The sequence below is a fragment of the Monodon monoceros genome, unplaced genomic scaffold (genome assembly GCF_005190385.1).
Source record: "Monodon monoceros isolate NGI ecotype Baffin Bay Population unplaced genomic scaffold, NGI_Narwhal_1 Super_Scaffold_11, whole genome shotgun sequence".
In the NCBI taxonomy this organism is placed as follows: Eukaryota; Metazoa; Chordata; class Mammalia; order Artiodactyla; family Monodontidae; genus Monodon; species Monodon monoceros.
Genome location: NW_021703767.1, coordinates 65,146,582 through 65,169,969, shown reverse-complemented (window position 1 = coordinate 65,169,969; position 23,388 = coordinate 65,146,582). Strand labels below are relative to the sequence as shown.

The window sequence follows — 23,388 nt, the reverse complement described above, 5'->3', positions numbered from 1 at the left end:
AGGGCAGCAGGAGCAAAAAGTAAACGTGGAAGTTCCAATCATTCAACTGTACAGCAGGGTTACCCGGTATCCAGAGGGAAGCCACACCTGACTGCATTTTCCATCTCCTAAATTTTAATTCCCGTGAGCCTACTAAGCTCTTCTGTTGGAAGACCCATTTTGCTAGCCTCATATATGACCAATTATGACACTGGTAAAAAGAAAAGAAAGTGAACATATTTAAAAGCCTTCTTTATTTATAAGAGTAGACAAATGTTGTTATAAGAACTTCCTTCAGGATTGCAAAAGGAAACATAGATCAGAAGAGAAATATTTTGACAGTAAAAAAAATCACCATAAATCACCTATCTAACAGCGGGCTTGCTTCTCCCTTATTTGAAAGGGGCTTTCGGATGGGATGAGATTGGTAAATATATAACAGGTCCCTCCTTTGTCCCCCAGAGTCCACATACTTTTAATTAGCGGGAGAATTGAGGTTACTAACACCTATCACTCTGCAATGTCTGAGAGGAAACTTCAACCATTGTTCGCTCAAGATCGGGTATTGTCCTGGAGAATAAAAGGATCCCAAGGTGGCATTAAGAGAATCGCTTGAGTCTCTGTAGATGGGAGCCACCATAGAACAAAGGCAAAACATATATTTCAGCAGTCTTTTCCTTAGTTCTCTCACGTGGACAATACTGAGATGAATGAAAGCCTTTGAAGGTTTCTTTTAGAAAGCAGAGAGAAATACAGGCAGATTTGCTGTCCAAATAGAGACTTGGCTTGCTGTGATAAGACAGGCTCCTGTGAATGTCTTTGTGCCCCCAAATTAAAAATAAACAGAGATGGCAATAGTTATTATCTACTATCCTAAACTCTCCCTTTCCTACGGTCTATAACAATGTTGCAGAATCCTAGATCAGGGTGAAATCATTAGTGGTAAGAATTTCAGGAGTCTGAGAGCCTAAAGAACCTAAAGAAACTCCACACCAACTGACTTGGCAATTTGAGGAAGAATGCATAATTTCCCGGGGAGCACAGAGGTGGAATATTAGGAGTTCCAGCACCAAATCCAGAGTCACTGTGGGGAGTGGTATGGTGGTTACACTTATTCTTAATATTCAATTCTGCTCCAGTAGAACATGGTACCCAGGAGAACCCAAAACTGGAATACAAAGGAAAAGAAAAATAAATAAGGAATTGTTTTAGAAACATCTGGTACTTGCAGAAAAATGATATGAGGTTCGTTCAGGCTCAGGTGACACTGGATTTTTAAGAATGATCTTGCCTTAAGCATCATCACAGGGGCAGAGGTGACTCTGAGTCCATCCTGTCACACAGTGAACCAATATTTTCCCAAATGACCAATGCATGATGTTCTAGAATCACGAATGGGTAAAAAATTTATGCAAACTGCAAGACAAACCAATGTAATGTATTTTAATGTAACAGAGTCCTAAAAGTTCTTTGATGAAGTTTCAGATTTCATATTGCAACTAACCTTTAAGAAACTACTACTTAGCAAGTTTTGTGTAGTACCAAAGGAGAATATTCACAATTATTTTTAGATAAGGCTACCAAAACACTTCTGTGTTTTCAACTACATACCAGTGTGTAGGATGGATTTCTTTCAAATCCTTCAACCTAAGCAACATATTATAACAGATTATATGAAGATGAACTATGAGAAGCCAGCTGTCTTCTATTAAAGCCAGACATTGAAGAGATTTTCAAAAATGTAAAAAAAAAATACTGCCACTTTTCTCATATCTGTTTGTTTGGGAAAATAGTCACTTTTTCCCCACAGAAATATATTGTTAATAGTAACGTAATTAGTTTGTTATTGTTATTTTATATGAATTAACACGTGCTTTTAAAAATTTCTGTGTTAATTTCCAACAGGGTAAATATCAATAGATACAGCCCTCCATAGACAAAAGCTTTTGGGAGTCCTCAGTAATATTTGAGAGAGTGTAAAAGAGTTCTGAAACCAAAAGTTTGGGACTGCTTCCTGAATGCAATGGCTCTTAATCCTGACAACAAGTTAGAATCATTTGGAAAATTAAAAAAAAAAAAAAAGAGACCTGGGTCCTGCACCTAGATCAACTGAAATCTGAATCTCAGAGGTTGGGGTTCAGGTATGCTTTTGTCCCCCAAGCTCCCCCATGAGGTTTAAATGTGCACTCAGGGCTGAGACCTACCATTCTACCCTCTTGCTGCATGTGCATCACATAGAGTGGTCGGAAGAACACGGTGAGACTGGTGAAGGCAGCTCTTTGGAAGGAGGGAGGCAGGTTAGAGGAGGCATCTAGAGAGATGACTGTCTTTGATATCTACTTGAAATGAATTTATGAGATCTGGAGAGATGGAGGAGCACACAAGTGCATCCCAGTCAGCCAGAGAAGGATCTGGTTTGTAGGGGAAGTTCACGCCCTACCTCCTGAGGGAATCCACTGTCCTTGCCCTGGTGCCAGCAGCTTCTTGACTAGCCTTCAGGTCTAAGCTTTTTTTCTAGTCCGTCTAGCGTGCTTGGGTTAACCAGGGGCAATCTCAAGGTCTCTCCTTATCACTATCCTCCCAGAAATGAAACATGTGATGGGAAATACTCACAGTCCAACAGAGAATGGCAAATCCAAACCACGCAACCCCCCAGGCGTGTCGATTCATTGGTCCAGAGATCAGTTCGTAGCAGCCCTGGAGGAGTGGGCGATTCCATATCCACATGAAAGGGACCAGAAAAGAGATGTAAGAGATGGGTGGGAAGCTGATTTGAATCAATGTCACCCCAAAATCCAGTTTAACATAACCAGGCTATTTCTACATTCCTGTGGACAACTAGGTTCTTGTGCTGTACTGAAGAAATAGGAATAATCTATAGGAATAATCCTTATGAAGAACTATTCTATATGATATTTGTTTTTTCATTCAATCTAACCGAGGTGCTGCTATTTTAGCATAACATTTTTCTCATATTGAATATGTGGCAATGTAAAGTATTCTTAATAAAATTTGAGTTTTTTTCCTCTCCCCAAAGATTTTATTGGTGATTTGTTTGAGGGCAGGGTCACTTTTTGATTTGTTTTTCAGTACAAGTTCTTCCAGTTAGTGAAAATTAGAGGCTTTATTTTTTAGTCATTTAAGGAACTCCTATACCATGCTTTGTAAATTCTCATTTGACATCATATTTCAACATATCTTTATAGTACTGTAGAAGAGCCACGGGGTGCGTGCGAGAGAGTGAATCATTCTTTATTCATCGAGTCATTCATTCATGCATGCCATAATCTGGTAAGTTTTATATGTAGCACATTCTGTTCTAGTCTCTATGCAAAGTACTGGAGTGATACACACGTATGGGGCTAGACCTGCCATCTGAGCGACCTCCACTAAAGCCCTTGGAATCACAGGAATGCCTAGGAGATGCCATGACCAGGCTGGTTTTATGAACACTGAGATCCAGAGAGAAATGTCTTAGAAGGGCTGACCTTGAATTTTAGGCCCCGCCCAGGGTCTCCAGGTAGCCACTTGAAGTTCTATCCTTTCTAACCCTGCCCCAGTCCCTGGTTCATCCACTTGCATGTCCTGCCTTCGCTATATACGCCTTGATTTCTCCCCCATTTACACCTCTCCATCTACCTGACTCCCCCACTCACCTAGATGCTCAAATGAAAAATCTTGGAATTATCCTTAACTGTTTTTCTCTTAAGCAAACACTTTTGGGTTTAAAATATATCTCAAATCCAAACACTTATTACTTCCTGCTACCACCTTGGTCCACCACGGCCTCACTTCAGGATTCCTACAATCGCCTCCTGGCTGGTTTCCCTGAGGCCTGAGTCCACCCACGGTGCCCTACTGGTCTTTGTACAGTGCCAGAGGGATCCTGTTAAAACATGTCAGATCACTTCACCTTCCTTCTCATGACCCTCTGAAAGTTTCCCACCACCCTTAATATGAAATTCTAAGTCTTCACAATGGCTACGAGGTGCTGTATGATATGGCCCTGCCTCTCTCTGTGACCCCAGCCGCCACCAGAGGAGGTTGTTTCACTGCAAAGCTAATAAGCTTGGGCTCAGGGCTGCTTCCTTGCAAGACCATTTCAAAGTCCTGTACCTAGTTTTGCATGTGTAGTTTAAACTGTTTTTCCTGAGGAGAACCCCTCCCCACAAATCTGATAAGCTTCAGGCCCTACAAAATCTAGATTCGTGCTTGCCTCCTACTCTTCCTTCACTTGTTCCAGCCTTGCCATACGGATGTTCCTCCAAAAAGCTAAGGGCCTCCACCTCAGGGCCTTTGCACTTGCTGCTTCCTTTTTACAGAACTCTCTTCTTTAATCTTTTTTAAGTGAGGGTCTCCTTTCCTCACTTAATTCAGAACTCTGTGCAAATATCATCTTAATAAAGCCTTTCCTGACAACCATAGAGAAAAATACCTTTCCCCCCATCATTTTCTATATCCTGCTTTATTTCTGCTCATGGCACTTATCACTACCTGGAATTTATTGTGTATTGGTTTGGTAACTTGTTTGTGGTCTGTCTCCCATACTACAGTGCAAGCTCTACGAGGGCAGGGATTTTGTCTTGTTCATTGTTGAATCTCTAGAACTTAGAACAAGTGTCTGGCACAAAGCAGGCACCTAATTAGGAAGAATGGAATGTGATAAGAAGTAATAATTACAAGGATATTATTTGTGACACACTTGATGGTTCACAAACACGCCTATATCCATCACTCATTTGATCCCCCTGACAATCCTGGGAAGTGGTCATTTGTCCAATAATATGTATAAAAACCCACTTATGCCAGGTGCCAGGGACTGGGCTGGGCATTCAGCTGTGACAAGGCAGAAATGGGTGTTGCCCTCATGAAGCTCACAGACAAAACCCCCAGTTTTTCACCTCTTCTCATTTAGTGCCTTTCATGATGCTTTTTTCTCATTGTAGTGGCGCTTACCTTGATCTTCCTTAGTTCCATCATAATGCTCTTGAGGTGTAGTGATTAGAATTTGCACACAGCATTTTGGGGGCAGATGAACCATGATGTAAGAACATATATATTTGCGTCTGACATGCTATGTGACATTTGGTGGGTTTCTATTATTTCTACACTTGTGACAACTTCCCTAGTTTTGTTAGCCTTTCTTTGTGCGTTGCAGATCTCGCAAAGCTACAATTTGGATGTGAAAAAGGGTCATTCACCTCTTCATTTGCCCACCCACCAAACATTTATTGATGCCTTCTCTGTGCCAGGCATTATGCTAAGTACTGAAGATACAGAATTGAAGGATGCATGGTCCTCAAGGAGACTCATAGAAAAAATAGGCTTGCAAACAAATAATTATATTTCAAGGTATCAACTGCAATAATAGAAGTAAAGTATATGAGGTACTGAGGTGGCGTACTTTGCTTTGTGGAAAAGGATTGTTATAGGAGAATTAGCAGGACCTGTAACTCGGAGAGAATGGTGGCATGTGGGAATCTGGGAGACCAGGGTAGGGAGAAGCAGGAAGGATGAGTAGATAAGAGATTATGTCAGGGGTGAAGAATGAGTGAGATTGAGAAAGTAGGAGCACAGGGAGTCAGGGACAGAGAGGAATTTCAAGATGCAGGAATTTGGTGTGGGAGTACTGCTCAGTGACATGACTTTGTAGTTGTGGTATAGCTAGTGGGTAGAGGACGTGGTGAGTCCAAGGACTGTTAGGGAGGGTGTGACAAAAATGTCCCTTATTACTAGAATGTTCTATGTGTGAGGGAAAATAGTGTGGCTGTGAAATAAACCAATCATCTGATGGCAAACATCCTTTTTGGTCTCTTTCAAAGATATGATAGTTTGTATGGAATTACAATCCAATCAAGATACGTCTGCATGGACTAGTTCCAAGGTTGAAATGTTAAAAGCAGTTTATTATTCCTCAGAGTGATCGTTATATTGCATATTGTGATTATAGGCAATAAATTTAATTTTTTTAGCAGCCTGAATATAACTAATTAAAATGATACCAAAACAATGTTTCTAAAAGGCTAAATGAGGGTTGCTCTGAACAACTCTGCAAAATAATCTATATCACTCCCATGTCATTTTCCGGATTAATGCAACCAATCCTAGTCCAGGCACCCTTCCAGGGGTGGCATGATGACCAGCAGTGCCATGTCGTTCATTCTGAAAATGCATTTTGTATTATTTCCTGCAAGACCAAAGAGTCTGGCATTTCTCAATTATTTAATGTACTGGCACACAACTAGCTTTCCTCAAAATGGTAATGCACAGCAGTGTAAGCATCTCAGAGGCTGACTTCAAGTGTATGAGGATTCTCTTCAGGGCTTTTTGGGATTATTACCAAGTTCTTTCTTGGCTTAGAGTCTGGGCTCTGGAGCCAGGCTGCTAGCATTTGAATCCTGACTCTTCCACTTACCAGCTGCATGACCTTGGGCAAGGCAATTATTAGCATCTCTGTATCTCAGTTCCTCTTCTGTAAAATAAGGATCAAAGTGGCACTACCCACGGAGCCTTAAATGAATTAATATCTGTATTGTACTTGGAGCAGTGTCTGGCATTTGATAAGTACTCAATTGATGTTTGTTTTCATGATCATCATATCATTCTCATCAGGCTAGAAACACTTTTTCAAAAACCACTTGTATGTGAATTAGCTTCTACCCAAATCACCAATCTAATATTTTATTAAGACTATCCTACATTACCACTGAATGAGGCAGGTGGGTGTACCATTACTGCATCTACCCTCAGCAATTGCCTTTGCTTTGGAACTGGCAAAACATTCCTTTTGTATATCATCCCTTTCAATTTACGTTTTGCAAAAATAGAGCAAATCTTTGATATAAATATTTTTCAAAATACTAATTCTATACATTATACAAATAGTGTTCATTTAAACAAAATTGGATTCTGCTATTGCAATTCTCGCGTTCTGTTCATTTATTAAAATGTAAATTTTCCCAGATCAGCCCTAGATTAGCACTTACATTTTACTAACAGAGAAGGAAATAGTTAACATAAGGTTTAGGAAAAAGGATGCAGAATTCCTTAGTGAGAGACTATTACCTACAGTTAGCCAGTATTTTCTTCATAAACAGCAGAAAAACCTCCTGGCAGGTCTTGGGAGAAGCAAGGACTCACCTGGTTGTGATAGTATCCAGGTACCCCTAGTTTGCAGGCCTCCAGGTTGAGAGGTTCTTTAAGGTTGTTCATAACACAGCACTGACGAGGCCAGGGGTAGTCGGCATCGTTATTCTCAGTCCGGAAGGCAGAGGTGTATTTCTGCCAGTCTGATGGTCCATTTACACCACAACAATTGTCCTGTCAGCACATGAGAGAAACAAAATTCTCTTCCATAATCCTTGCTAGAGCCACCAAGGTGGCAACTGAGACTTTATGGAGAAAGAAGATATGGAAATTATACTGTATCTTACATTTACTAAAAATCCCCTAATGAGAGCTGAAGGTGTTTTTAAGGTATTACATTGTAGAGTTTGCAAAATACTTTTACATTTATTACCTTACTAGCCATTAATGAGCTCTGTAGCCTTTGACGAGTTAAACTTTCTAAGCCTCATTTTCCTTAACTGAATTGGGACAAATATAGTACCTACCTCACAGAGCTGTGTGAGGAATAAATTAGTCAATACATTTAACACGTTTAGCACAATGCCTGGCCCATAGTAAACCCTTAAAAAATGTTAATCATTATTAGTACAAATATCTTGCTACAATAGTGTCAGAGAGTTATAATTATTCTCATGTTACATATGAGCAAATTGAGAATCAGGAAATTAAAATTTTTGTGGTGAAGAAATCGTGAGTAATTCTTCTTGTTTTACTTTTCTGTATTTTTAACATTTTCTGGAGCAATTATGTATTATTTTTATAATGGGGGAAAATAAACTGGAAAAAATAACCAAAACCTAGTGGCACATGGTTCTGCCTCTACATAGGAAAGGAAGATCACTTAACACGTAGCTCATATTACTCTAGATAGAATTGAGGATAGGGGATAAAACACAATTCACATCACTTTCCTTCCATTTTATAAATTCTGCTAAAATGTTTCAAGGGAAGAAATAAATACTACTGCATCTCTCAACTTTTAAGATAAATATATTCAGCAAACTTGGTGATAAAGTGACTATCTTAAAAGCATTTTTTGGGGGGTACGCGGGCCTCTCACTGCTGTGGCCTCTCCCGTTGCGGAGCACAGGCTCCGGACGCGCAGGCTCAGCAGCCATGGCTCACGGGCCCAGCTGCTCTGCGGCATGTGGGATCTTCCCGGACCGGGGCACGAACCTGCGTACCCTGCATCGGCAGGCGGACTCTCAACCACTGCGCCACCAGGGAAGCCCAGAGGCAACATTTTTTTAATGTAAGTGATGCTTGAGTTCTAGGAGGCAGAGTGTGTGATTAATCTAAATTTCTTACCAATGTCATTACTCCTATAAATGGAAGCTAATCAACATCTTGGCTTAAAATAAAATATAGATCTAGGGGTCCCATTGAGTCATGTGTACACCCCCTAGTCCCTGCCAGTAAATGAGAGGAATAGAGGAACTTGCCTATGTCAAGTCTCTTTGTGAAGGAAGCCCCCTTGGAGGCAGTGGTCCCCACACTTTAACTTCATTCCTAACCATCCATATGCCCTTGGATACTGGTTTAGGTACCAAATGGCATCTCCCCAGGACTGCAGGCATTACCTGGAGCATGAGCCTGTCCCAGGTCTTGGTGACTCCATTGTTTTTCCACTGGTCATCATTGTTTGGAGGGCTGTTGTTTTGGTACCTCTCCAACATCTGCTTCAGGAAGAGGTTGGGTGTGAACTATCATGGGAGGAGGCAACACAAGAGGAAGAGTTAGCACAGTAATTCTCAAGGAGGCGAAGTGATTTGCTCGGCATGTTGCTGGGGTCCCTGAACATTGTCTCCTGGATTAAAACTGAGCTCAGAGTCACTGAGTAGGGCTGGGGGTGGGAGTAAGGCTGCTCTGGGTGGCGGAAGTCCCCCTTTTAGGGAGAAGACCCCCATCTCCAAAGAAATTCCAGTGAGATAAGGGTAGACAGGCATTGTGGGGTGGCCTAGGCCAGGGAATGGAAAAAAGGAGAGAAAGCAGGGTGCTGGATGGGAGGGTGTCTCAGATGTGGTGGATTCCTGCTCATCCCGGTGGAAGGCCAGTGGCTGTGGCAGAGTAGTGAAGAGCACAGCGGTGCAAGCTTGGGCCCTGGGAATCACATGGCCTGGATTCAGGATCCCACTTTCGCTTACCAGCTGCGTAACCTTGGACAAGTTACTTTATTTTTTAAGTCTCATTTTATTTTTATTTATAAAATGAATACCTATTTCATAGGGTTACTATGAGGGGAAAAATTATATATTTATTATTAATATGCATATTACAATGCCTGGTATAGGGTAAGGGCTTAATATGTGTCAGTTATTATAGTGTTATGATGGTCATGATGATTCATATGGTCATTTCTGCTCTGTCTTTTGAGGTTGTACTCACAAAGTCTCGTTGTGTTGCTGCTGTGATACAAGATGCCACTTCAAAGCCATATACAATAAACATGAGAATGAAATACTGGAAGGGAAACAAATGGAATACAAGAATTACATCTACCTCCAAAGAGAGTTTTTTGTTTTGTTTTTTGTTTTTACAAATAACTGTTATGTTTTCTGCAGCACATTCACCTAAATATAATTTTCTGATCATTTACATAATTATTCAACAAACCCTCATCGATCAGCTGCTTAGAGCCAGACTTGGTGCTAGGTGCTAATCAGATCAGCTCTTCTCCTTTCCCCGGAGAACAAACAACTATTGAATACAGAGCTTTCTCAGTTCCGTACCCTGCATTTCCATTTTAACTGGGAAAAACATACAAGAGAATGAACTGGTGTGTGTGTGTGTATGTGTGTGTGTGTTCGTCCAATGGCTGGCAAGAGAATCAGTGTATCACACACTATGTAGAGCCTCATAACTCCCCTCTCATTGGGAGACATTTTCTTTATGGTTTACTGAGAATTGAGGATTACCGAGGTCAAAGATGAATAGGGCTGCGTTTAATAACCGTCTTCCCACTTGGCAACGTCCAGTCTTATTAGAGAGAAGCAGGCAGCCTCCGGGTACACAGCTCTTCACCAGCATCTTGTCTCACTCACTCCCACTCCAGTTGCATCAGGTCAGTTGAGTGAAACAGCGCATTGTGTGTTTTGTTGCTGTGTGTGTGTGTGCGCGCGTGTGTGTGGTAGAGTGCGCATGCACACGTGATGGCTCCACAACACACTGTCCCTGTTTATGGCTGGCAAATATCTGAAGGACAAATGTTCTCCGAAGCTGGGACGGGGACTCTTTGCAAAAGTCCTGTCTTTGCTGTCCTCAGCCTTCCACATACGTTTATGGTGCTTGGGTTCTTCTGCGGAAGGGGCGCTGCGGCGGTGTTAGCGGAGGAGCGCAGGGCAAACGGTTCTCCCTCCCTGGGCAGGGGCGGTTCTCAGAGCGGCGCCCTCTGCTGCCCTAACCATTCCGCCCAGAAAAAGGCTTTGGCTACTGTTAACACTCAGTTAACAGCAGGAGCCCCTTCAGAGGCCTCATAGCATTGCCTCCCTCTGTATTAGCGGCTGCATTGCTCTTTGTCGAGAGCTTTGCTGGCTCCCTTTAAAGAGGCTCAGAAGCCCCTTAGAGACGCTCCAGAAAGGAGGCACAGGGTGCAGGTGTTCTCTCCTCCAGCCGCGCGGAGGGCGCGCTGCTCCATCTCTTTGCCAGGCATGGTGAAGGATGTTCCCGGCTGTGCGAGACACACATGACTGGCCCAGAGTGAGGCTGGGATGCAGCTGAAGCTCTTCTCTAAGGACACCTGCCCCTTCTTTACCTTTCCCTGCATTCCTTAACCCCACCCTGAAAAAGTGGGTTCTTTTGCCCTGGAACTAACTCACACTAAAGACCCAGAGAATGTAAACATTCTACATTCCCTAGGTACCAGGATGATGTTAGTTCACAGGAAAAGCCAACCAACAAGCACCTTAGCTTGCTGGACTCGTTCCAACCAACAAGCACCTTAGCTTGCTGGACTCGTTCCATGAAGGTGGAACTCAGGTCCTGCAGCCTTTGGCTAGGAGAGTTATTTCAGGTAGGGAGTGGGGATGGGGCCCCATCACAGGGCGAGAAACTGCTGTCCTGAGCACGGGGGAAGGGAGTAGAAGTTTAGACCCAACACCGAGGGTTCTTAGCCCGGCTGGCTGCAAATTTGCTCCCATCTGCAAAGGCAGGGCACAACCTACTGTCTGAGGTTTGGGGCAGAAGCCTCCCTATGGGTGCACAGAGTTAGAGCCTCCACAGGCAGGTGGGAGCTGCAGCTGTTCTCTACATGTTGCCCAGCATGGGTGTCTAGGGTCCCTGAAAAGCAGAGTGAATGCGTGAAATGGGAAGTGTAGGCCATCCCACAACATCATCAGCCTTGAGCTCAAAAATATCTACAAAGCTCATGCTTTCTCTAAAAAATTCGTGCATATTTTGTGATTTATATCCTAATATATCAACACTTGATTACTATTAAAACAATATTTTAAACTACTTACTCTCAAGAGAAAAAGTCTAATTATTGAGTTCTCACTGTCTCTCCTTTGGCCTGTGTAGCTCCTGGCTGTATCTGTTGGGTCCATGCAGACACCAGTCAGAGAAGCGAAGATCTGGAAAATACTCAACAGGTGACCTCCAGGTGTCTCCCCTTCAGCTTCTCTTGTGCTGGACTCTTCTGGACTTCCCATAGAGGAGAGCATCTTTGACCCCACTTGGATAATCTTCACTGCAGGGAGGGTCTTCCCCTCTACTCCCTCCTCACCTGGCACTCTGTGCTCCCGCCTACCCCACTGAAAACCGAAGCACTGTGCTCAGGGAAGAAGAAACAATCCATCTAAATTGGTCCAGGAGAGAAATGTAGAGAGTTTTAAGGTCTTACCACCAGAAGAAGTTTCCTGTTGGACTTCATGATGCCTGCAATGCCCAGGACAGACAAGCAGAAGAAGCAGATGCCGACAAACATGCCAATCCAGGCTGCGCCATAGATGTCATCATTGTCAGTGGCTTCAAGCAGCGGGTAGAGGCTGTGTTGGTCAGATACAAAGAAGATGCACTCTGCAGTCAGGGCGATGCCACACATCTGGGGGCAGAGGGGGTTCTGTCAGGCTGGCGGCCATGAGAGCGGCACTGGGAAAGGGGTAGAGGAGTAGGGGCGTGGTGGTAAGAGAGACTAACTCTGTCCCCTGCATAGGCTTTAAGCAACTGACTTAAACTCCTCATTGCCAGGAAGTCAAACATCTCCTTCCATCCTACGTATTGGTTTCATGCCTCCTTCCACATTTCGCTCTATCTTCTTGCTCTTTGGCAGGAGACCCAGACAATTTCAGACCATCTATAAAACCCCTGGGGCGTGAACCGCTCAAACAATGGCTTCTTGTATGAAGATAACCTCTCACTCCCATTCCCACTGCCCACTGTCCATATTCCTGGATTGTAATATTTAAACTGGTCCTGGTCATGTTCTCTGTGCCAGAGAGCCATGGAACATTAGAGCTGGGAGGAACCTTGGTGGTTATCTTTCCTGCCCCCTGGATTTCATAGATGAAGGATCTTGGCCCTGAAAGGCAATGACCTGTCCGGAGTCACGCAGAGTCATAGTCAGGGCTGGGCCCAGAGCCAGTGAGCCTGACTCCTAAGTGCTCTCACCACACTGTGCCCACGCAGCCTGGCCTCTGAGTTACTCTTACATCCCAGTACTGCCCCCCGTGCCGTGTGACCAGCACAGGAAGATGCAAACATCTGTCCCCAACAACCTTAACAGTGGAGGCTGTGGAAATCAAACCAAGGAGGGATAGGAAAGACACACCAAAGCGTGTGTGTTGAGAGTGCTTGGACACTGACTGTGGTTAGCGTGGTTGCTTTTAGATTCTTGCGTTTTAAAGTTGGGAGGGAAATCTCTCTTTTTTTTTCCACATGGTCTTTTGATATATTACATAGTTATATAGGATTATTTATATAGTTAACTTCTAGTTAGCATGTTTTACTAACACACTTCTTAAAAGGAAGATGTAGGGAACCAGTCATTATATCATTATTTCCCTTTAAACTCTCACTTTCGATTGATCTAAAATCATAACTACAGGAAGAGCAGAATTTCCTGGAAAATACTCATTACTTACACCAATAATCACATTTTCAAAAATCAGCAGGCCCTGGAAGCAACGAACAGTGGAGTCATCTTTGGCCATCTTCACGGTTTCCCACAAGCTGAGGACACAGCTGAGAACATCACAACTCGTTAGGAGCAGGGGATGAAGACTGCTGCTGCAAGTTCCACAGCAGAACTAAGTCACACCACCGTGCACTGCCTTCTCGTGTTCCAGAGCACCCAAACCAAGTCATGTGATCATTTAGCCATGGAAGAAGTTTGGTTATTCAGTTCAGTGATCGTAGTAATTTTATAAAGGAGAAAAAAAAAGTAAAGCCAGCCTGAGTCTAATCACCAACTTCCAGCAGTTCTTTAGGGTATGGAACATACAGACTGCATCCTTCTGAGTGATGAACTGAGGCCCCATAGTCACCGAGGGCAGACCGGAGGTGGTGATGAAGCACACTGAAAGTCCCTGGTATGGCTCTTCCTGCCCTTGGTCACGGCAAACGGAAGCCCAAAGGATAAACCTATGGGCAGAGTGGGCAACTGGTTCCCATACGGACTCCGGGCAGCAGTTAAAACCCATCATTTTCAGAATGTGTTGTTATCTTCAAATATAGTTGGCAAATTAAAAATACCCCGTCACATAAGGGGGGGGCGAGGAGAGAAAGAGGGGCTAACATTAGTTCCTTCTCTATGCCAGTCTACTAGGTAATTTACATACACACGTCATTCTCATAACCTAATTAGGTAGAAGAAGAAAAAAGGTGGGGAGGCTCCAGTTTGCAGATGAGGCAACTAAAGCTTAAATTGGTAAATTAAGTTCCCTGGGGTCATACAACCAGTAAGTGGAAGAGCTGGGCTGGAGGCCTTGGTCTGCGTGGCTCCAGAGCCCAAGTGCTTCTCCCCAGCCCATGCTGGCTCCCAGAAATTATTTACAAGGCTTAGCGCTGTGTCTGGCACTTTAAAAAGCGGGTCTCTCCCTCCCTGAGGATCCTCTGGAAGGAATACAGGGTAAGTGTTTGGGTGAATTATTTTGGCCTTTGCACTTGAATTACCTTGAGATAAGCCATCCACATCTCTCAGTGTTTTGTTAATTAAATTAACTATCCACTTCATGCACTTAGGCTCTAAATCAAAATGGGTTATATGACACAACCTGCATTTTGAGGGATACAAAGATATGTAAGAGAGATTGTTGTGTTCTAGAATTTCAGGCTTTAGTAGGGAAGCTGTGTTCCCAAATCATTATAATGCGTCTAATAAGACCCTAAGTATAGTGGGAGTTCTGAGGAGGGAAGAGGCAAGGCGTGCAGAGTATATATGGTTTTGATGGGTCAAGAAGAGGCGGGTGGGAGTGGGAGGAAGATGGGGGTGACATTCCAGGAAAGGAAAGGTCAGGGAGTAGAGGCTTAGAAGAGTAAGGAGCCCAGGAGATAACACACTAGCCAGTTTGGCTGAAGTTCCGGCGTGCGTGGGAGGGAAGCCTTCTATTCGACTCAGACCTTGCTAAATTGTAACTTCATTGTTACACTCTAAAGTAAGTATTCACAACCTTCCAAGTAATCTTAAACATCTCTAAATATTTTCCCTTACCTGTTCACCTGGGCAGTGGTGGGAACTGGAGTTGAAATTTATGGTGGAACTGGAGTTGAAATTTATGAGTGTTTTCTGGCCCGGAACTGGGCACATGGTGTACTCCATCAGTGTTTGCCAAGTGAATAGAAGAAATGGGGCCATAGTTACAAGATCCCTCTGCGTGGCTTCTGCTTAGAAATGCCATTCATTTCTTTCCGCTTGGAAATGTCATTTCAGGCTTAGAAATGTCATTCATTCTTTCCCGAGATTGTTGCACACTAGACGGAGTGGAGCCTGAGCGCCGCGAAGGAGTTAATGCACAACCTCCCCCAAAGGGGAGCCTTACTCACGTAGCTGGATCAGCCACATTATAAAGTTCCTCACTGGAGTGCACAGATATTGCTCCTGACCAGTTGGGTTACTGTCTAAACTAGAGACACAGATAAATAGACCATGAAAGGTAGAAGTTCAGACAACACAAGTACATAGAGAGAGTAAAGGGCAAAAGAGGCCCAAAGCAGCCCCATTATCACCCAGTACCAGTTAGGACCCATTTGCAGATAGCAGCCTATTTATGGTCATTAGCTGGGCTTAAAGAACAGAAAGAAGACAATTTGTTCTTTCAAGGAATTTAAAGTGTGATTGTAGCAACATGGCTGCACAGCAAAAATGACTGTACACTGTAGAATAAAGGAGGAAAGTAGGGCTACGGAGAAAAAGGAAGAAGACAGGTAGGTCACCAAAGAAAGAGGGCTTTATTGGTCCAGGAGGAGCTCCTGAACAAGAGAGCTGGTCCCAGTGACCCAAATATATCCTGTAACGATGCATACTTTCCCAAAGATGACTCTGCCACACAGAGTTTTTAAAAAGGGGAAGAGACATATGAATACTCCGTGGAAGAATTGCAAGTCAGAATTAGGGTGGGGAAACGCAGACCAGAGTGGGAAAAAAGAAGGAAGGAGACAGGTGGGAACTTGGTGTGAGGAAAAAGGAGAGTAAAGTGAAGAAATCTAGACAAGCATGAGTAGGAGATGCCAGGGAGGGGCATCTGATTTAGGAAGGCAGGACTGTGTGGATGGGCACAGAATGCTGAAGTGGCTGCTCACTAGATGTTTCTCCTTTTCCGCTACGCGTTCCTTCTCCTCCTTCAGCGGTGCGTAATAACTTAGATAATGGCACAAAATAAAGTGATGGTGAATGCTGTCATTTAATGTCCTCAGCACATGCTGGCACTCTGTGTTCATCCTCTCAACAGACCTGAGAGATGGGTATTTTTACCAAAATCTGTCCTGGTTTCTTATTGCTGTTTTAACAGATTACCACAAACTTAGTGACTTCAAACAACACACAGGGAATTATCTTACGGTTCTGGTGGTCAGAAGCATGAAATGAGTCCCATGGGGCTAAAATCCAGGTGTCAGCAGAGCTGTCCTCCTACTGGAGGATCTAGGGGAGAATCTGTTTTCTTGCCATTTTGCAGATGCAGAAAATGAGGCTTAAAGGGATTAATTGCTTTGCCCAAGGCACGTGGCTAGAAAATGCAAAAGCGGAGACTCAAACCCAGATCATTTAAGTTAACACTGCAGTTTGTAAAGACCTGCCATATGGCTAATACTTTCAGTAGAAGAAGAAACACCTGGCTTGTTTCCTCGCCAAATCTGGAGCAGAGAGAGTAGGTACCACTTTTCCCTGCTCAGGTGATCCTGCCTTTGCAAAGGTCAGAATCACTGGGCCTCTCTTCGCTCACTTCTCTAAGTTCTTGCCACCTTAGCCCCTCAACACTGCACTCATATTTGCACATTTGCCCCAAACCCAGAGCTGCACCCACACGTTGTTCCAGAAAATCTGTCTAGATGTATTCCAGACCTGCACCTTTCTCACACACCCCTTGGGAACAAAATTCTTAGAAGAAGTACAAATGTGCAGGTCAGTGTGAGAGCCAGCATTTCATAGCCTCTCCTCGGCCACTTGTAGTTGACTAGGTTGTTGTCTAGAAGACGTAAAATATTTATTGCATCCCCCAAACAGCCACAAATGTCAAGAGGGGTGGCAGTTAGACAGCCAAGTGTAGGCTTCTGGCAGCTCGCAGGGTGGTCTGCTGGCTGTGGTCTAACGGTGAGCACACCGCACTTGGTGTTAGAAAGCCAAGGTTCAAACGCAGTCTTGCCCAGTCCTTACGGTGTAACCTTGGGCAGTGCCACTCAGTGTCTATTTCCTCACTTATAAAACGGGTAAAACACAACTTGTTGATGGGATTGTTGTGATCACTGAGATAAAAGATGTCGAAGTGATTGGTAAACATCAAGATCATTTACAAGCATGAATAATAACTAGAGGAATATTTAGGAAGGGCAGGCTATTGGGCTGTGGCTTTGCTTTATGTACCAGTGACCCCTGGGGCCTAGGAGGGAGGTTTTAATGGTTACTGATACCACAGCCAAAGGCGTCTAGGTTGAGGTGAAGCAGCCTCTTTCACCTTCCTCCTGTTCCCTACTCAAGGGCTGCTCTGTTGGAGGGTGCTAAAAGCCTTACCCATCTCCCATCTGTGCCCCTTTTTATTTTCCATGGAAGGATTCATTGGCTGGGGGAGAGGGGGGAAGCTCTTTGGGAGAGGGAAAAAAGCTTCCCAGTTGTGCTTGGGGTGTGGCCAGAGTCAGGTACCAAACAGCACGTCCCTATGGCAGGGGCCCTCTGCACATTGCACCAGCATTCCTGAACAGTTAACACCGCCATTGGGCCTCATCCCTAGGCTTTGGCCAGCTCTGGAGCCTCTGGTCCAGATTATGAGGTGATGCAGAGATGACCCTTGAGGTTCCTCCTCTGTACTGGGGCTGCTTCCACCCTGACACAGAAATTACTCAGGGAGGACTCTGTTCTGCTCCCCTTGTGCGTTATTTCCTCCTGGTATCAACCTATGAAGGGCTTCCTGCACTTTACTGCAAGAGTCTCCAAAGCAGAAGGCGGCCCTGGGACCCTGTTTTATTTGTCTTTTTCAGTCCAAAGTGGCACAGCGCTTTACATGTGGTAGGCACTCAATAAATTATTTTACTCAGTAAAAAGGCAGATGAAATAAATTTTAAAAATGTATATTTGAGTGAGAAGAATATATGAGTGAATTATTTGCCTAGGCCCTTATTGCAGAGCAGGTTAGAGTACGGTGAAGTAGAAAGAGCATGGGCTTTGGACAAATCTAGCTTTGAATCTTAGCTCCACCACTTAGAAGTTTTGTGGCCTTTGGTAATTACTTAATCTTGTAGAGCTTTATCTCTAACTGGGTATTGTAATACTTAACTAAAAGGGGTACTATGAAAATTACATGAGAATATGTGTGAAGTTCTAACACGATATTAGTTACCCAACCAATATTCATTTTCTTTACCTTTGCCTCAGTTTCTTGAAGCAGACAGACCAGAACAAACAGTGAATGATGAAGGCATCTAAAACTAGTGATTTAATTTTGTTTTAGAACAGAGCCACATAGGGAATGTAAATTGGTACAGCCACTGTGGAAAGGTTTCTCAAAAAACTGAAAATAGAACTACCATATGACACAGCAATTTCACTCCTGGGTATATATCTGAAAAAAAGCCCCCCTAATTCAAAAAGGTAAATGCACCTCAATGTTCACAGCAGCATTATTTACAATCGCCGAGATATGGAAGCAACCTAAGTGTCCATCAACAGATGAACGGATAAAGACGTGGTATATATATACAATAGAATACTACTCAGCCATAAAAAAGGATAGAATTTTGCCATTTGCAATGACATGGATGGACTTGGAGGGTATTATGCTAAGTGAAATAAGTCAGACAGAGAAACAAATACTGTATGATGGGACTTCCCTGGTGGTGCAGTGGTTAAGAATCTGCTGCCAATGCAGGGGACACGGGTTCGAGCCCTGGTTCAGGAAGATCCCACATGCCGCGGAGCAAGTAAGCCCGTGTGCCACAACTACTGAGCCTGCGCTCTAGAGCCCGCAAGCCACAACTAATGAGCCCACGTGCCACGACTACTGAAGCCATGCCTAGAGCCCGTGCTCCGCAACGAGAGAAGCCACTGCAATGAGAAGCCCGTGCACCACAACAAAGACCCAGGTGCTCCCTACAGCCTCAGTTCAAAGGAGAGCCCTCCAGAGCCCCTGCTCCACCACAAGCTCAGCCATAGGCTCCTTTTTGTTTCCTGGTGCCAGATGGCTTTGTCCACCCATTCTCTCCTGCTAACCAATCTCTCCAAATCCAAATTTCTCCTCTCCTACTCTGTTGCACTTAAATTTGAGAACTTTTTGGCTTTTTAGCTCTTAGAGACAGACTAATGACTTCCCTTTCCCTGTACCTACAGTATTTGTCCAGACCCAATCATTTTATTCTTTCTGGCCCATGGAGGGGAGGCTGGGCAACCAAAGAGATAAAGTACAAACTCCTCAGCTTATATTCAATCAGTACCAACCAGGCTCCAAATGGCCAGCTACTTACCTTCCTCTGCTCCTCTGAGTGGTCTCTCATTTCTTCTTCTTGAACTCTTTACCACCTTCTGAAGCTCAGCTAAAAAACGTTTTCTTTCCCCAACTACCTTTGCCCAGAATTATCCTTCCTTCTCTAGCTACCTCTCTTGCCCCAAGCAAACAGCTCTCCAAGCGAGCCCACACTGGGTCCTGTTTGGTGGATGTGTGTGTGTGTGTGTGTGTGTGTGTGTGTGTGTGTATGTATGTGTGCGTGTGTGGCTTTTCTTCCCTACCGGCCTCTGCTACGGCAATCTAACCTGGCACCTCATTACCGTTTTTCTTTTTCTTTCTTTTTTTGTTACTTCTTTTCTTTACCCAGGTTTGTTAATAAGTTAATTCTGAACCCACAAAGGAATAGTTTGCTGTACATTTTAAAAACTCATTTGACAAATAATTGCAGTAAAGAAACAAAAATTATACACTTCAAATTACTTGATGAGTGACACACTTAAAAGTCAGTGACTACACTCCTAGTAGTTTTGTCTTACTGAGAAGGTATGTGATTAGGGAGAAATTAAGATGTCATTTATCTCAGGGCCATTATTGACCATGTGCCCTTTCATAGCATGATTGAATATCAGCTCTGGCTGCAAACCGAGAGGCTTCATAGTCAGCTCCGTCATGGTGCAGACAAGGAAACCAAAGCTCTGGGAGGGAAAGTGACTTGTTCAAGATCATCGATATGTCATTTTCAGGGTCAAGATTTCAGTCCTGATCTCCTGACTCTTAAACCAGGCCTTTGTATTGAATTTGTTGCTGATCTTTCTTCTTTTTAACGTAGGGAGATACCACCTCCCTTTATGTTTCTTTAAAATTAAGAGATACTCCCCTGCCCTTTTTCCTTACAAGTTTAGCCAGAAGGGGAGTCACATAAACAGAGTTGACAAGGTGAGAACCTTCTACCCTCAACCTCCATTCAAAGTGTTCCTCACTCTTCACTCTAATTTCCAAATTCCCATAACTCAAGAATACTCCTTTGCTCCTGGTTAAAATGCAAATACATATAAAAGAGGCACCGTGAGCCTCATGAGCCATCGATGTCAATGCCTCATTGTGAATGATTTTAGTAGAAACCGTTCTTGTATTTCCAAAGGGAGAGGGAAGACACTCTGACAGGGAAAGAGGCCTGAGGAGAGAGAAGAGACGAACAGATGAACTTCCTAACCCATGATTTGGGGGCTTCGGGCTGTGCGTAGAGACTGACTCCTGATAATATGGTGTATCTGCCCTTCCCCCCTCCCATTTTAGCTCCCAGTATGGATGAGCTTTTCAAATATGGGGTTTACTGAAACTTTCCTGTGTTATTCCAAAGCAGTGTTTCCTTCATATATATTTGATTTTTTTTCTTTCTTTCTTTCTTTCTTTTTTTTTTTGTTATTTGGGAGAGCTAGTAAGGAAGTGGATGGGATGGGGTGAATTTTAAAAAATGGGATTGGTAGCGGGCAGAGGATGGAATAGCAGCTGTCCCCCTTCAGAGACGACATTGCCCCTGCCTGAAAGTTCACCTCAAAATGTTTTCCACACACAGGAACAGCCCCTGTGAGCCCCACCCTATGGAAGACTGCCCAGTGGCCTGGCACCATGATGATTTATTCAAATTGTACAACCTCCAGGGAACGCCTTTGCTCTGAGGAGCACAGAGTTTTGAAAGGCTGGAGTTTTCTTTATGTATTTTTCTTGTGTCTTCATTCAGTTTGTTTTCTTCTAAAAATTATTCATCCCTACAGTGTTGATGTTTCCAGACACATTGAATAGGTCTAAACACCATTGCTTACTAAACAAACTAATTTTCAAAGCAGGAGGAAAAAGAAGTGAGACTCACCCATCAAGCATGAGATCATTTTTTCAAGCTCATTACCTCTTTTCCTCACCCAAGTTTGTTGGACCAGAGAACACACAAACCACACCTCACACTTTAGCTCCTATTAGTGAAATTTGGATTGACAAAAGAAAAAAAAGGAGAAATAGGAGAGGATGAAACACATAATAGGCTATTGCCTTAGCCCAGATTCTGAAACCCAGAACAAGATTAGACACTTGTATGACTCAGAGATGGGGATAAAGATGGCTGTGGAGATTAGATCAGGGTAGTTGCTGGTCTGCTTACATTTAGGGTATGACGAGGTCGTGGGAATGATGAAAGGAGGAGCTTTTTCCCATGGCCATGACCCCCATGGCCCACAGCATCCATTCGTTTTTCTTGCTTTACAGCTCTAAACCTGCTCTGACCAGTGTGGTGACTAGTAGAGGCTTGTAGCTATTTAAATTCAAATTAATTCAATTAAATAAAATAAAAAATTCAAATGCACTAGCCACATTTCAAGTGCTTAATAGGCAAATGTAGAACATTTCCGTCTTTGCAGAGTTCTATGAGACAGCACTGCTTTAGATCCCTGATGCTTGCTGTGCTGAGCTGAGTCACTCACTCACCTGAAGTCATGGAGTAAGATGTAAGCAATGGCTCAGGCATTCTCAGCCAAGTGAGGACCTCGGGTGTGGGCAATGCCAGTGGGATGCCCAGCCCCAGGGCAGGAGTACCATGGAGATTCCTTGGGGCAGGTGAAATTAAGACACCTCCTCATGAATTTGGTCTCTGCCCCGGTTAGGGAACAGTGACGCACCAGGGGTGTGGGTAGCCTTCATGGCCATGAGGCTCAGATTTCAGCATCAAGGGGAAGCATATTCTAGGGCTGATCAGTGTTTGCTCTTCCTAAGAATGTAAGCAGGAGAGGTCAAAAGAAATTCCGAGTGTTCATTTGTTTTTCTTGACTAGATGATGCCTAAGATCCCCTGTGTACTTACAAGTCTATGATTCTTTCCAGATAGTTAAAAAAAATATAGGCGATTGATTTATAAGCCCACTGTTGCAGAAAGCAAAAATAGTCTGTTGTAGTAGAAAGAAAAATAAGGAAAATTTCTCCTTATTGAGAAAGATTAATAAAAAAAAGCCAAACATTTTTTATAAGGTTTGAAAACTATACGACCCAAGTTATATATATAACTTAAAAATATATATATATATAAAATTTAAGTGAGTTCTTCTTATGCTTGGCAATTCTATTCAGGCAAAAGTGATCAATAAACATTATCTTTAATTTAAAAAAAGACATTAAAATTCATAAAAATTCAAAATGTCATAAATATCTTTAAAGCTAGTTATAAGTGGGGTTTTAAGCTCATAAACATAAAATGATACTGTTATTATTTGAAACTTAATCTGTATTATGTGTAGAAATGTTGTTAGAACAAAAAAATACAACCTGCAAATCCTGGTGGAAACACCAACTGGTGAAGAGTAAAAATAACCTATGTAAAACTAACATTGTGTAGATAAAAGCTAATTTGTTGACCTATTTCAACATTTATTAAGCAGAACTGTTTGCCGAGAAGAAACATGAGTAAATTGTCTCACAAATCCCATTACGAGTAGACAGGACCAAATGATTTCTGACAAGAAGATTAAGAAACTTTCTCTCTGCTAGGCTAATTTTCCTTTTGCTTTTTTAACTCTACATGGAAACTGGAGGTCCTCAAAGGTGTCTGTCTATCTGAGATTTAATCAGGAGATAGAGGTTTTCCCAGGGTTCTTGGATTTTTCTTGGTCTTTCTGTGAAGAGGTGGAAATGTGAGGTGGAAATCAGGATGGGTGAATAACACCCCCTGGAAGAACTTTATCTCAGTTCTGAGAACTGGACAATATCAAAGGGGTTAAGAAAGCAGTTTGTACAGTTTAAAGAGAACAGAATAGTCACAATATCCTAAATTACAAAAAATGATAGACTCTGTTCATCAGGAAATGAACTTCTTCCCCAACCCCTAAGAGTGCAGTTATCTTCCCTGCCCAGTGGAATGGGTCTACTCACCTGTCCTCTCCCCCTCTTCCACCTCCTGGTACTGTGCCGGCCCACTGTGCACACTGCTCTGGCCTGAGGTGCTTTTCTACCCTGTACCAATCCTTTGAACCTCTGGGACCAGGGGAGGGTGGTCTGTGATTGGGAGAAGGCATCTCACATGGGCTGAGCCCGATGTTGCCTGAGCCTGCCTCTCTGAGGCCGGAAGTAACAGGAAACTTTCAGCCAGTAGATTTCTGCTACTTTGGAATGTGTGACTCTGACAGATGCAAGCACCTTCTGGATTCCTCGGAGGTCTG

At 43.3% G+C, this 23,388-nt stretch overlaps 1 protein-coding gene across 1 annotated transcript; it reads right to left on the bottom strand.

Annotated features, from left to right (window-relative positions):
• Positions 1–212: 212 nt before the first annotated feature.
• UPK1B (uroplakin 1B) lies at positions 213–23,171 on the bottom strand. Its single transcript, XM_029214895.1, has 8 exons — positions 23,102–23,171; positions 13,185–13,272; positions 11,945–12,145; positions 9,493–9,567; positions 8,688–8,810; positions 7,120–7,299; positions 2,593–2,676; positions 213–1,147 (listed from the first exon to the last, which is right to left on the bottom strand). The coding sequence occupies exons 2-8, from the start codon at positions 13,251–13,253 to the stop codon at positions 1,097–1,099; spliced, it is 783 nt and encodes a 260-aa protein (XP_029070728.1). The 5' UTR covers positions 13,254–13,272; positions 23,102–23,171; the 3' UTR covers positions 213–1,096.
• Positions 23,172–23,388: the final 217 nt, after the last annotated feature.

Excerpts from the sequence above, each read along its gene's own strand:
- UPK1B (XM_029214895.1), bottom strand. The coding sequence starts at position 13,253 with ATGGCCAAAGATGACTCCACTGTTCGTTGCTTCCAGGGCCTGCTGATT. Across the intron at positions 8,811-9,492 it reads CAGCAACACAACGAGACTTT|TTCACACCCAACCTCTTCCT; the intron begins GTGAGTACAACC and ends CTCCCATGATAG. Across the intron at positions 7,300-8,687 it reads GGGACAGGCTCATGCTCCAG|GACAATTGTTGTGGTGTAAA; the intron begins GTAATGCCTGCA and ends ATGTGCTGACAG.